The 13,657-nt window shown below is 45.8% G+C and overlaps 1 protein-coding gene across 2 annotated transcripts in view; it reads right to left on the reverse strand.

The window, feature by feature from the left end:
* Positions 1–3,583, reverse strand: part of RNF130 (ring finger protein 130) — an 85,470-nt gene extending 81,887 nt beyond the window's left edge. For both annotated transcript variants that reach the window (XM_065409067.1, XM_065409066.1), the window contains exon 1: positions 3,316–3,583. In XM_065409067.1, the coding sequence (XP_065265139.1) occupies positions 3,316–3,583 (268 nt within the window). The remainder of the gene's footprint in view (positions 1–3,315) is intronic.
* Positions 3,584–13,657: the final 10,074 nt, after the last annotated feature.

The following is a 13,657-nucleotide window of genomic DNA, read 5'->3' on the forward strand; positions in this document are numbered from 1 at the left end:
TCTAATCAAGTAAAGTTTCTTTGGGTGGAATACAGCTTTTGAAACCAGATATCAAATTCACACAAGTTTTAGCAAGGCATAGGGAAATCAAATTGTCTTAATGTGCATACTAACAGGACAGAGTAATAAACCGGAAGTATTTCAGCTACATATGTGGGCAGGAGAGAAGGGAAAAATGCACAAGTGTAAAAAAATTGCAGCATGATGCAATCACATCTTTAACATCTGGGAAGACCACCACATAATTGCAGGGGACTACAGCATCTTAAAATTTGTTTTAATAGCATATAAAAATATTGAATAAACAAAGAGCCAAGTCACTGAAACTACCTAGTAGCAGGAGGAGTCCCATTATGGCAGTTAAGTATCTTCAGGATTGGTCCTAATGCCACTATGTGTGAGAGTAATTTACTTCTCTATATGCAATGAACAAGAGACTACAATGCACTGAAGTAACATTTGCACACAAAGAGGGGCATTTCAGGTCCTCAACACAGAGATGCTCTCAGTATATGCATAAGCAAAGTCATTATGCTGAGCACCCAGGTTCACGAAAATTCCATGCAAGACAGTGATTGAGTGGGCTGCTACCAAGCCCTAACTTCACTATCAGTAAATCTGCATATATAATATCACAAATACAAGGTCTTTCCTGCTCAGCCTAAGTAACAGGTAAAGAGTCGATGTATAGACAAGATTACAGTCCTAGTTCAGCAAAGGACTGCACTAGTTATTCTGGTTTAAGAGTTATTATTATCTTCTAAAACTCTTGCAGCAAGTTAAACAGACAATGATAAAGGTATTAGGGCAACTGCTAGTAGCAGGATGGCATTAAGGCTCACTTATCAAATACAGCAATACAACCAACATAAAACAAAAAACCCTTTAAGACTATTTATAAGTGTGCAAACAGGTATGTTAGTTATAGCTTGTGAAATAAATATTTCAATCTTCTCTACACTAAATGAATTGTGCGATACTATTATTTTTACCTGTGGGAAAATGTGTCTTTGCACAAATAAAGCAAAATATGCAAGGTTTTAACAGAGCAGTATAAAGCACTTCATAAAAGAGATTAAAGGACGAGTGGAAGACAGTTAGGTCTACTTTATAGGTTTCTCTTGACAGGCTGAAGGACAGAACTGAACTTGTTCAGCAAGTGATGACATACCAAACATTAATGATTACAGCGTGTCAAAACCGCAATAATTCAGGTCTGCAATTTCATGATTCACCATGCTACCTAGCTGAAATTATTTGTCATGTGATACTTTTAAGGCTGTTCATGGACTTGCTAAGGTTTTATTTAGCTTTTCTCTTGTTATTCCAGTGAAAATACTATCATCCTTTGACGAATGCTTTCATTAACTCTTTGGAGATGACTATCAGAATAGAATGGAAAAGACTGCTAAAATAGAATTAAGGATTGTTTCCTCAATATTTTTTATTGATCAAAGATGCAGCACTTTGCAGTAAAGGAAATCCAGATGTTAGACTCTTTCATATACTAAAAACAATATGTTAAAAAGATACAATACCATCTATAAGACATTGTTTTGCATCTCCTTCCACTTCACCAAGATAGCATCTTAATTTCATGTCAAGTTTTCGGGGGGGTGAGGAAGGACGGGGGAAGTGGGAGAGAATAGAGACTAAAAAAAAAGAGGTCAACTACCACTGGAGGGCCTTTATTTGAATTCCAAATCCATCCCTCCCAAGTGCCCTTCGGGAACAATCATTCTATGGTTTTATTTTGACTATGATAAAAAAAGTGTTTTTCAGAATGTGTTATTCTAGCATGTTCTAAGTAACACTTCTAAAAACCTCTAGTGAAGCTCAGGGCTTCAACTAGACCAGCTAGCATGTGCTAAAATACAACTTGCCTTGACACTACAATAGACTTTTAAAACATATTACCACATTCCAAAAAACAAAGCTGAAAAAATCCACTCATATTTTAGCCTAGTCAAGGCAAACCCTATAAGTGGCCTTCAGCATCAAAACATAATATTGTGATGTTAGGATTTGTGACAGGTAATTATGACAATTCAAAAGATTTTTTCAATTCTTTAAAAAATGTACATTTTGGGTCCCCCCCTCCCCCAAAAATACTACATATTAGTTTCTGGGTTTACATTACAAGCAGTAGAAGATTAATTTATTTTATATTCCCCTCTCTCTCTGCAGAAGTACAGGATCCAGAAAACATGCTAAGAGCCAGATATGATCCATCAAGTAAGCCCATTATCCAAGAAAGGTAGCAGCCTCCAAACCCTGTGATACATCATTTAATTCAAGAAATACCATTTAAAATTTTTACTATTTTGACTTGCTTAAGTACTCCTAGTTAATGGCTTTAATTCCAGCCCTGACAAGATTAGTATCATTAAAAGAACAACATGAATAGGTTAATATTCTCTCTAAGAATCTCACATTTTATTTATCAGAATGCAACCAACAAAAAAGTTAAAGCTATTAGCATTTTAAATAAAATGTGAATGTAATATCACACTAGTTACAAAAATAGTGCACACGTTAATAAAAGATGAAATCTGGGTAAGGTGTAATTACACAGAGCCACATATGTGGTGTATTGTTTGTATCAGATGCAAGCATACCGTGGGTGTCTGAGACTCACCAGGATGCAAGCTTAGTGACTTCAACCATCCTGTAACTGCAAATACATAGAAATAAGGTTAAGTGTATAACTGACTACGCTATCAAGTAGTTTCATGCAGTTAGACACATCAAATTCTCCTGATAAATACCTAGTATGGAAGTTCTGAGAAGAGACAGTTTAGCAATTTTGACATTGGGGATAGTGTATTAAACAAAGTAATGTATCAAAAACACCTAATATCTAAACACCGCCATTAATTCAGAAAGAATGCATGAGTCTCGACATGACTAACACTTGCTGAACCCTGTACAACTGCTCAGTACTAGCACACTCAGAAACAGATTATGAATATTCTAGCAAGGGAAAGTCCTCCCTCCTCTTCTTTGCCAGAGATAACAATGAAAATCAGCAAGCCTGACACACAGATATCTTGTTGACAGAGCAGTTACCAGATAGCAAGTGAATGATTTACTCTGAGATCAGATTAGATAGTTTACTAGTCTCCACAGCACAAGACAGCATCGGCCAAGTTTATTTTGTTAGTAGCTGTGTTTATTGTGTGTGTGCTACCCAACATAATCTTACTCAATAATCAAGCATACCATCCAAAACCCATAAAAAGATCTAGGATACTTTCAAGGCACAGCCTCTCCATTCACAATAAAGGAAAAGAGGTGGTCGTCAACGATATTTACCTCCGTTGATAGGCACTGGTGCCAGCAGCAGGCCTTTGACCTCCACTTTGGGGGAATCCTGCCCGTAGCGTCCACGATCGATCCTTAGTAACGTAGGGCTGCCTCGGTCGGGGTTCAATACAGTCACATTGATGAGGGCTGTGTAATATGCCTGACTGGTATTATCCGCGCTAGCCAGCAAGACACAACAGTTAACCAGGACCAAGACTGGCAAGGAAGAGAGACGGTTCCAATACTGTGAAGTCCACTTCGCGAGCATCATCTTCATCCGAAGTGGAACGAGCACAGATGTAGATGTGAAGTGTCTTCACAGGCCAAGGCGCCTCCTACAGCACAGCGCGGGGGTTTATTCCCCCACACGCAGAAAGGGGCCGCGGACTCGCAGCAAGGAAGCCCCCGGGCCCCAGGCAGTCCATCCACCGGCCAGTGGCACTGCAGGTGGCCCCAATGAGCTACCGACGAAGGCCCCCCCCGAACTTGGACTCACAGGCGCGGGCGGCTCCTGCGCATCCCGCCACAGCCCGGCCTCGGGTGTCAGCGCAGGGCTGGCGCGGCTCGAAGCAATCCCCCCCCGGGGCGGAGAGTCCCGCTCTGTGCCCGCGCTGCTACGGAGAGCGTGCGGCAGCCAGAGCCCCCAGCCGCCTGCCGGGCCGGGGAAAACAGCGGCGGCGGCTCGCGGCCCCCCGCGGCGTGTCACCGGGCTGGGCGCGCAGCGGGCACCGGCCAGCGCGAGGGGCCCCCGCCGGGGCTGCAGGTCGCCTCCCGCGCGCTTCGGACTCCGTCGGGAGCTCGCCGCCCCTCCCCCCTGGCTTCAGGATCCCCCTCAGACTCGCAGCCTCCCCCGCGGGCAGGGATCCGCTCGGTGCCGCGGGGGCTGCCCCTCCTGCCCGACCGCTCCCGCTGACAGCTACCGCGCCATGTCCGGCTCCGGGCCCGTCCCCGCAGCTCCTTCCCCGGGCCGGGGCTCCAGGAGACGCCGACCCGACCCGTTCCTCAGGCAAAGCCCGAGTCCGCGCTCAGCGCACCGAACCCAACAGCAGCCAGCTCCTACTTCCCCGCCTGCTGCGCAGGCGCCCTAGGCCCCACCCCCGCCCATCGCCATGAGGGGGAGGCGGGGCTCTGGAGAGCCACGCCCACTTGGGGGCGTGGTTAACACGGGGAGAGGGCGGTTCTGCAGGGAGTCACACCCACCCGGGGGCGAGGTTACCTAGAAAGGGGATGGCTATTACTCTAAGGGGAGGTGCCTGGAGGGGTGGGGCGGGGCTAGTCAGGGAAAGGGGTGGAGCTAGAAGCAGTCTGCTGCACCCCATGCTCAAGGGAGAGGGAGTGGAGGAGCTGGGGTGTTTCCTACTAGGATCCTAGCTACTTCCTTTGAGGGGTTGCATTGGCTCCTTCCCAGCTGGGAAGTGCTGGGAGCTGCACCTTCTGATGGGGATGGAAGGGCTAAACCCACAGATTTGGCTGCCCCAGGGGAGCAGGGGTGACAAAGCTGAGCAAGGCCTAAGGGAGGGAGGTGTAATGGGTCTCTTTGTCAATGGGCCTGGGAGAGAGTAGGTTTGGGGAGAGAACTGCTCTTCACCCCTAGAGATAGGTCTCTTCTGGTTGGGACCACATGGGGATGGTCTCTGGACAACAGGATCAGATTCTGCTCTCAGTTACTTCAGTGACTCACCAGAGTCAGTCAGGATTCATGGTGTCATATGTATGAGCAGGATATGGCCCCTCTGTCTCCAAGACTGCCATTACCTCTGCCTTAAATGTACTGAAAGGAAAATCAGAAGGACATAACAATGCCCTCAGGTTGGACTCTCAAGACTTTGATCTGAAGCGGCATCTGATCTTTGACAGGCTCAATTTTCTTAACAAAAGAATTTGCAAAACACAACTACTGCCATTCTTCCTCAGAAGCCCTGTCAGTGCCTCTAGGACCTAAACTAGAATTCAATAGACTATTAAGAGCCCTAAATACAATGGTTGGGACATTTTAGATACTTTACAGTTATTATATTGAAGAAATACTTGGCTCACTAACTCCGTTTTCTGATTCAGAGATTTAGACAAGGACAAACACTGTGCCTAGAGGGTCTCCATTATTCTTTTAGCTTTTTAACCTCTAAGATCCAGAGTTCTGCTGAGTACCATGCAGATCAGTGAGCATGATTAAAAGCACATGTCTATAATGGAAAAATGTGTGTTGTATGCATGGGAGGAAGGAGGGGTTATGTGGGAAAGTAAAAAATAATTTAGCTAATTGAAACTAGAGAGAGAATTTAAGTAGGTATGGACTACGGTGTAACAACCTGATTTGGAATTTGGCCAGGACATTTGGCCATTGCTGCATGAGTTGGCCTTTGTTTTCTGAAGTAAAATGAAAAAATGTTAATCCTATGAATACTGTAATATCATGGTTTGAATAATTAGATTTCTTCAGTTAAATAACATCATAGAAGTTCCAAGGATCTGGGTCTGTGCATGGCCACAAGAATAATCAAAAATAAAACACCAAAAAAACCCTTCCAGGCCTCACATAGGCAAAGTATCTGAAACTTATTTATGGGAAGGAAAACTAGTAATCCAGTATTTCAGTCTTCACAGGGCCTTTGTTGAGAATACTTTCTGAATTCCTGAGCAAATAATTGTGCTGATGTTCTTTTGAGATATTCAGTCCCTGGTGGCTTTACCAACAGCTGTGGAAGCCTCAAGATAAGGGTAGTGATTAACCTTAAATATTGTGGTTAAACTGCTCCACTCTATAACAGTTGCAGCTTATCCTGTTGTGATGCACCTGGTCACAGATGCATGTGAGCTAGCAAGAAGAAAGAACTTTCTGTATTTTCTTTTACCTGTAACCAGGCGGTTAAATTCTGTCCTTGGAAATGTCCATGTAATTTCCAACGAAGGTAGTGGGAATCAGATGTGTGCCTCTGAGAGCACAAACTGGCCCACGAGGCCCACTAAAGGCATGTAACTTGTGGAGCTGTAAAATCCTCTGAGATGCTGCTTATGAAAAGCTCTATAGAAATGTCAATACAATGCAGGAAATGTCTTTGAAGCAGCAGTGGAATGTTCTGCTTTCGCATCATATTTCCCCCCCCTCCTGCTTGGGAAATGCTGGGTGAAGAACCACAATGATTTCACTAATGGCCTCTAAGCATTTTACAAAACCTTTCATCCTGTATACAAGGGGGAGGGACCACAAGGCAACGGTAATGACAAATGCTCAGATTTCAGTGCCTTCAGAGGTAATGTTCCAGAATCCTGTCTCATCACACTTGGAATACAGATGGCAGTTTAATTTTATGGGCCAGCAGCTCTGTGGTGTTTAAAGCAAACTCAGAGTTAGCACTTTTATTGTTGAAATACCACTTTTCCCAGAGCAGTCCTCATAAACAGCTGGATTCATCTTGACACTGGTGCAGGCACCAGCCCCAGGATGGAGGAGAGGCAGTTTACTCCTCCCCTGTTCAGTGGCAGCAGGGGCTGGGGTGGCCCACAGTGCAAGTTAGGGCAGCTTGCCAGGCTGTGCTAATTTGTGTCCCTGCTTCAATGGCCCCATATGGCTTTGTAGGGGCACAGAATTCCTGGGGTGTAAAAATGCCCCACCACACACTCCTGCCCCCAGTCTGCTTCCTCCAGTCCATCCTTGCCCCAGAATGCCCCCTAGCCCAAGGCCTGTTGTGAAGGCAGCCTGGTGCTGGTGGAATTGGCTGTGCTGGAGGCATTTCTAGGTGGTCCCTGACACCTGCTCTGTAGCACCTTTGTGCCAACCAGAAGGAGCTGCAAGGCAAGGATGAATAGGGGTAAAGCATGTAATAGCAGCGTTTTGCATTTCTAAAGAGAGCATGATCTGGAGGTGTGCGCGCAGTGATGGACCTCAGGCGATGCTGATTTCTCACCCTGGGTCTTGATGTGTGATACTGGGACATTCACTTCCCTTCTGTATTTCAGTTTCCTCAGCTGTAAAGTGGGGATAATAATAGCAACCCCACAGGGATATTGTGAGGATTATTTGGTTAATGTATGATCCAGCCCTTTGAGGGTATAAGTATTAGTTGTTATTACTATGCTTCCATTCTTCCAAAGATCTCAAAGCACTTCATAAGCATCAATTATTCCTCACAACTCTCCTGGGGATGAAATAAGAATTCTCTCTATTTTACAGCTAGGTAAACCAAGTCACTGGGACATAAGCTGACCAGGGTCACACAGCAAATATCAGAGCTGGGAATAGAACATGGGCGTCCTAAGTCCCAGTCCCCTGCTCTAACCACACTAGGCTATACTGCCTCTAAATTTCACTTGAGAATGTCTGCCTTTTCCCTCTGCCCCTTTTCTATGTGTTACTTTTTTTCCCATTTAGTACTTCCCAATTCATGAATCTCCTTGTGGGTGCTACATTCCATCATCTCTTCCATGTCTGCTGCATAGTGTGGGCCTCATTCTTGAGCACTTTCACCTTGCATCTTATATCGTCAGTAGCCCCTGTGAAAAGTAGGTGTACAATACCACCAAATCAGAATGGTAGATCACTTTGCACAGGTGTAAATGACTGCACAAGGGACCACCTTTTCTCTTGTGTTTCAACCCTTTGACACCAGTCCAGCAGACCTGGCCACTGGAGAATTTCCCTAGGTAGGGCAAATCTCTAGGTAGCATACAGCTGGCATAATGCCTCTCTGCCACACCCCCTCACAGCACTGAGGGCCTGGTTAAGAAAAATGGGGCATGACCTTATGGCTCTAGGTAGTCAAATGTAAAGTAGAGCAGTCTGAAGGCTCTAATTACAAAGGGGACTGAGCAGGCCCCTGGCCAACCTGAGAAAAGGGGAAAGGTAGTATAAAGCCATATTTGTTCTCTTACACCCTGTTTTTGTGCCAAGGATAGCACAGCTGCAACGAAGCATTAAACCCAAGAGGCAAGGCAATTGTGAACTGTACCCTTCTATGCCTGGAGAGTCAGCACTGGTGTGTGTACTTTCCCTCTCACTCCTCACGAGATGCAGAGAGTTTTGCTGAACTGGGCTGTTACAACATCATCTTTATCTGCTGTCCAGCATCTGAGGGTTTGTCTACGCTGCAGTAAAAGACCTGCAGCATGGCCATGGTTGGTCTGGGTCAGCTGACTCAGGCTCATGGGGCTTGGTTTGTGGGACTACAAACTGCAGTGTAGACATTCTGGCTCAGGCTGAAAGGGGTGGGGTCTCAGAGCCTGGGCTCCAGCCTGATTTCGAACGTCTACATTGTTATTTTTAGCCCCACAGTGCAAGCCAGAGTCAGACTGTCAGACTTCATGCTGCAGGGTTTTTTGTTTGTTTGTTTGTTTTTTGCAGTGTAGACGTATCCTGAGGGCCTGTTTTTTTCCAGAGATTAGAGATTTGACTATACTGCCTCTAAATTTCTCCTGAGGTCCCTTCCAACCCTGATATTCTATGATTCTATGATTTCGCAAGCTCACCCTATTGTGGTTAAACAGAGGAGGCTACCAGGGTTTGGCTGGCATTAAAGTTCGTGTATTTTCAGGAAACGTTCATACTTTTTCTTAACTGCACAAATTTCCCCAGGGAAAGAGCTGCTGAAAATTTCCGTAAAAGCACATCCTTCCTCTACCCCAGCGCAAGAGGCCTAAATTTCATCCCAGTCTTTACTTTTTATGGTACAAATGTTCTTTGTCAAAAGTTTCCTCCACCTCCTCCCCTTTCTCTCTCTGTCTCCTGTGCATCCCTCCACAAAACCGGCTTCCAACCTGCACAGCTGTGCCTCACCTGCCCCTGAGCCATTTCCCATCCTGTAGAAGAAACTGTTAGAGCTACAGCACCACCTAGGGGAGTATTGGAGAAGAAAAAAAATTCTCACCTACTTCTGAGGGCAGCTAAGTGGAGCTCAGACAACAGGCAGCAGCACGCAGCGGAAAGGGGTGACAGTGGGTGGGATTCACAGGGAGCAAAATGGATCTGGAGGGGTCTTGAGACTCTTGATCATGAGGTCAGGAGAGGTCGTCTACAGTAGGGTGTTTCTGACAGGGTGCTTTGGGGCTCGCTTTGACTTTTGCCAGCCAATCTCAGAGCATCACCGTATTTGGAGGAGGCCATTCGTACATCCTTCTAGCTCAGCGCAAGGGCACCGGAGCCATCCCAAAAGTGGTGCCCCCCCCGAGGCCACAACCCCTTCCCACCCATGGTGGGGCCAAAAGCAGCACCCTGCCTGCCCCCTGAATCCCCTGCTCAAGGCAGGTGGAGGGACCCAGGCTCCCCACAGCTGCCTGCATGGCTCTCCTCGACCCGGCTCCAGTCCGGGGTGTGTGTGTGCGCGCCTCGGAGCCACGGCCTGGCTATGATAAGAGCTGGGCGGGCAGCTGTGGGTAGTTACGGTGCAGACCCTCCACCTGCCCTGGGCGGAGGGCCTGGGGGGCAGGGACATGGGCTGGGGGCTGCTCAGGCCCCCCGACCAGGGCAGGTGGAGGGTCCGCGCCACAGCTCCTCACAGCTGCCCAGGCTCCCCGGCTGGGCTCCACACTGGCCTGGCTGGGGGGTGGGGCGAGGAGGAGGGGAAGGGGCAGGGTACACCCCAGTGAAAAGTGGACAGGCTGGGCCAACCCACTTTCAAAAAGTGGGAGGGCCCTGGCACCCCCGGTTCCAGTGCCACTGGCTCAGCGGTTCATTCACCGCAACCCCCTTCTGACAACAAAAATTACTACATGACCCCAGGAAGGGGGACTGAAGCTTGAGCCCGCCCAAGCCCCGCAGCCCCAGGGTGGGTGGGGGGGGGGGCAAAGCTGAAGCCTGATGGGAGGTCTGTAACCGGAGCCCTGCCGCCCAGGGCTGAATCCGTAGCATGAGGCCTTGGGCTTCTGCTTCAGCCTCTGGTGGTGGGGCTCAGGCTTTGGCTTCGGTCCGATCCCCAGCAAGTCCAATGCCAGCTCTGATGACCCTATTAAAATGGAGTTGCAACTCACTTTGGGGTCCCGACCCACAGTTTGAGAAATGCTATAAAATTAGCTGGATAACATGTGCAAGAAACAGCCATCGGAGGAGCGGCAACATTAAAGAGGGTAAATTAGAAAGTGTGTCCCATTTGGGTAGACTTTGGCTAGACAATAAAACATTAATGAAACCCCAAAGTATCTGGTCAGTATTTTAAGGGTCTTGCTGAGTGAAGCTCTTAGTTTTCAGGTCATTGGTTCAGATAAACATACTTATCCAAAGTGTATCCGGCTTTATCCAAGGATCTCATGAGAAAAGACTAACTTTCATCCTGGAAATGCCACAAGAACAGCTGTTTCCTGCCTGAAAGGAGGAAATGCAAAGAGACACAAACGTGAAATAATAAAACCAAAACATGTTAATTGATCTGAGTTGGATTTCAAACAAGGTTTGGATTCAAGCTTGAGTATTGTGTGAAGATCACAGTCATTGCGACTTAGCAAGGACCAGCGTCTCTGTAGCTGCCAAAGCTATGTAACTTCAGAAATCATAGAATCATAGACTGTCAGGGGTGGAAGGGACCTCAGGAGGTCATCTAGTCCAACCCCCTGCTCAAAGTAGGACCAATCCCCAGACAGATTTTTGCCCCAGATCCCTAAGTGACCCCCTCAAGGATTGAACTCACAACCCTGGGTTTAGCAGGCCAATGTTCAAACCACTGAGAAATGACAGAAAGCAGGTGAAAGTTATGACTTTATTTAATTTCACATTTAGATATTACAACAAAACTCTTAATGACAAAGTTTAACAAGTACTATAGGAGGAGAGGGGGGAAAAAGCAGTGTTCTAACTGGTTTGATATATAACTGTGAACTGTCAGAGACAGGACTCAAATAAAGTGATTTTAAAAAACCCATAACCACTCCTGTGTAAAACAAACACACACACACACACACACACACACACACACACACTCACTCACTTACTTACTATCCTACGTGCATCAAAGGCCACTTCACCAAAACGTTCAATGCTGCTGTGGCAACAACTGGTACCAGCTTAAAATATTGGCATGTAAAGGAAGCATTACTTGATTCACATGTATGCCAATGGTTTTGATTGGGGGTGTGCATACGTACGAGCAAGTAGAGAATACATGCCAGTGCTCTGTGTCAAACACTTTATTTTCATGAGAGAGGAATGATCTGTAATAACTAATGAGTGGTAAGGAAAATGAAACCAGCAGTATATTGATCATTTTTTATGGCATAATAACAAATCTCTTAGCCTCAAAAATTAGGTTCAGTTAAAAATAAAAAGAGTGAGGGTGTTGCTAAACCTAATAGGTACAGAAATTAAACCAGGGGTTTTAAAAGTTGAAATTGTCTACTGTAATTGTGGAAGCCCAAACATTGCAGCATGGGGCTAGTGCATCAGAACTGAAACTGAAACAGATCAACCTCATTTCATTGCTCAACCTAAGTTGCAGAATGTAAAAAATGGCAGAAATGATGAAAACATTGATTTTTAAAACTGTCAATTTTAATAATCATGGATGGTGGCAATAACATAGGAAAGAATGTCAACTTTTACCACTATCATTTTAATCTTGATAGTGTGCTTTTAAATGACTGAAAATACAAGTGTCTATACAACTGTGCATGGTCACACGTTACATTGATACTACATCAGAGGGAGTGTCTGCAGAGTAGACAGGTTTACTCATATTATGTGTATGTTACGCATGTATTACAGTTGTTGCAAATATAATAGGATTTGATTCCCCCACCCCTCCTGCCCCGCCAGCCTAAAGAGGGTACAAAATATAGGAAGCAAAGCAAATCTCTGCTGAAGTACGATTGCAACATTCAAAATAAAATGTCATTCCAGCTCCTTGCTCTTGACCTGCAGATGGACTCACCCAGGCTGCCTTTAAACAATGGATTTTAGTGCAATAACTTTTCCATAGACTGATGCTTGTGCACACGTATATGGAATGCCCATCCACGCTGTATTCTGAATACAGAAGCACAGACAGCAGTGTGGCTCATTGATTGTGATGATAACCAGGCTATTTCAAAAAGCCCTGGACACACTGCTCTGGGAAACTGTGCTGGGACTCTGTTAAATGTGGGGTTTGCTGGTACCTTGTCAATCATCGGATTGAGAAGGCCTTTTGGCTCCTTTGTACAGTGGCGTTTTATTTGTTGTTTTACTGGTAAATATTTGTAGGGCTTTTTTGCAGTGAAGTGTATTTCCAGGTGAACTCTTTTCTATGGAACATTGAAGGCTGGCAGATGTGATGAGTATAGTCAGGACAAAAAAGGCTGGGTCTAAAGGATGCATCAAGAGAGTGGGCTAAATTCAGCCTGGGTTTATGCCAGCTTCTGCCACAGTGAGCCAGGCACAGAATCAACCTCCCCAGAGCCAAGGGGTTGCTGCAGCTGAAAAATGGGTGACAGTATAGGGCATGGCCTAGGCACCTAGAGGATGCACTGATTCAATGTCTCTCCTAGCAGCCTCCATCAGTAGGGTTCCTTACTTGAGTCATGACCGCAACTTAAACCTACTCTAGCAGCTGACAACTGTGGGGTGAATTCCCACGGGGTGCAGTGGGATTAGCAGGCACAGGGAGGTCTGAGTTTTGGGGAATCTCCTCCAGCTCTCTAATATGCACATCATACTATAATTCCACTGACACAAAAGGGAAGAACAATATTTCAGTGGACTGATTTTGTGCCTTGCGGATGTCTAGATGTAATTTTAAGAACAAAACCACCTACATTCCCATTCATCAAGTAAACTCATAGTCCCACACTTGTGCAGAGAATTGTAATCAAACAGACAAGACATTGAGTGCAGCCACAACATACAACTCAATGTGGGAAAGGTACAGACAACGGTAGTGCCAGCTTTATAAATGCACAAAACCCTCTTATGGAGGAAAAATAGAATCTGGAAAAATATGTCTGATACAAAAAAAAAAAATAAAGTCAAAAGAAACCCCTTAGTTCTATACATAGAAGCCTGGCCTGCAAGCAGAATTCCTCTGGTGCTGAGATGTCAAAGGTATAGGGAGCTTCTGCCTCTGAAAGGTGTGTGGGATGAGATGCTAAAAGGAAACTCACAAGCTGCTCAAATGAGCCTCGTCACAAAGATTCCTCTGACGCTTTTGTGAAGATACTCTGTGGCAGGGAGAGGAAAAGGAGGTGGGGAATGGCAGGGAATCAGAACAGAAATGTGTTCAGATGAGCTGCACAGAGAGTCCCCAGAGCTTCTGAGCTCATGTGATTTCACATAAAAAAGCCACGGAAGCTGCTTCTGTAGAAACCAATACTTCTTGATCCCACAGCTAAGAAAGCCCATTGGAATGAAAGACAGGTTCACTATGCTGCAGACTCTGGCAAAGTGCTGTGATAGATG

This window comes from Emys orbicularis, chromosome 8, assembly GCF_028017835.1.
Source record: "Emys orbicularis isolate rEmyOrb1 chromosome 8, rEmyOrb1.hap1, whole genome shotgun sequence".
NCBI lineage: Eukaryota > Metazoa > Chordata > Testudines > Emydidae > Emys > Emys orbicularis.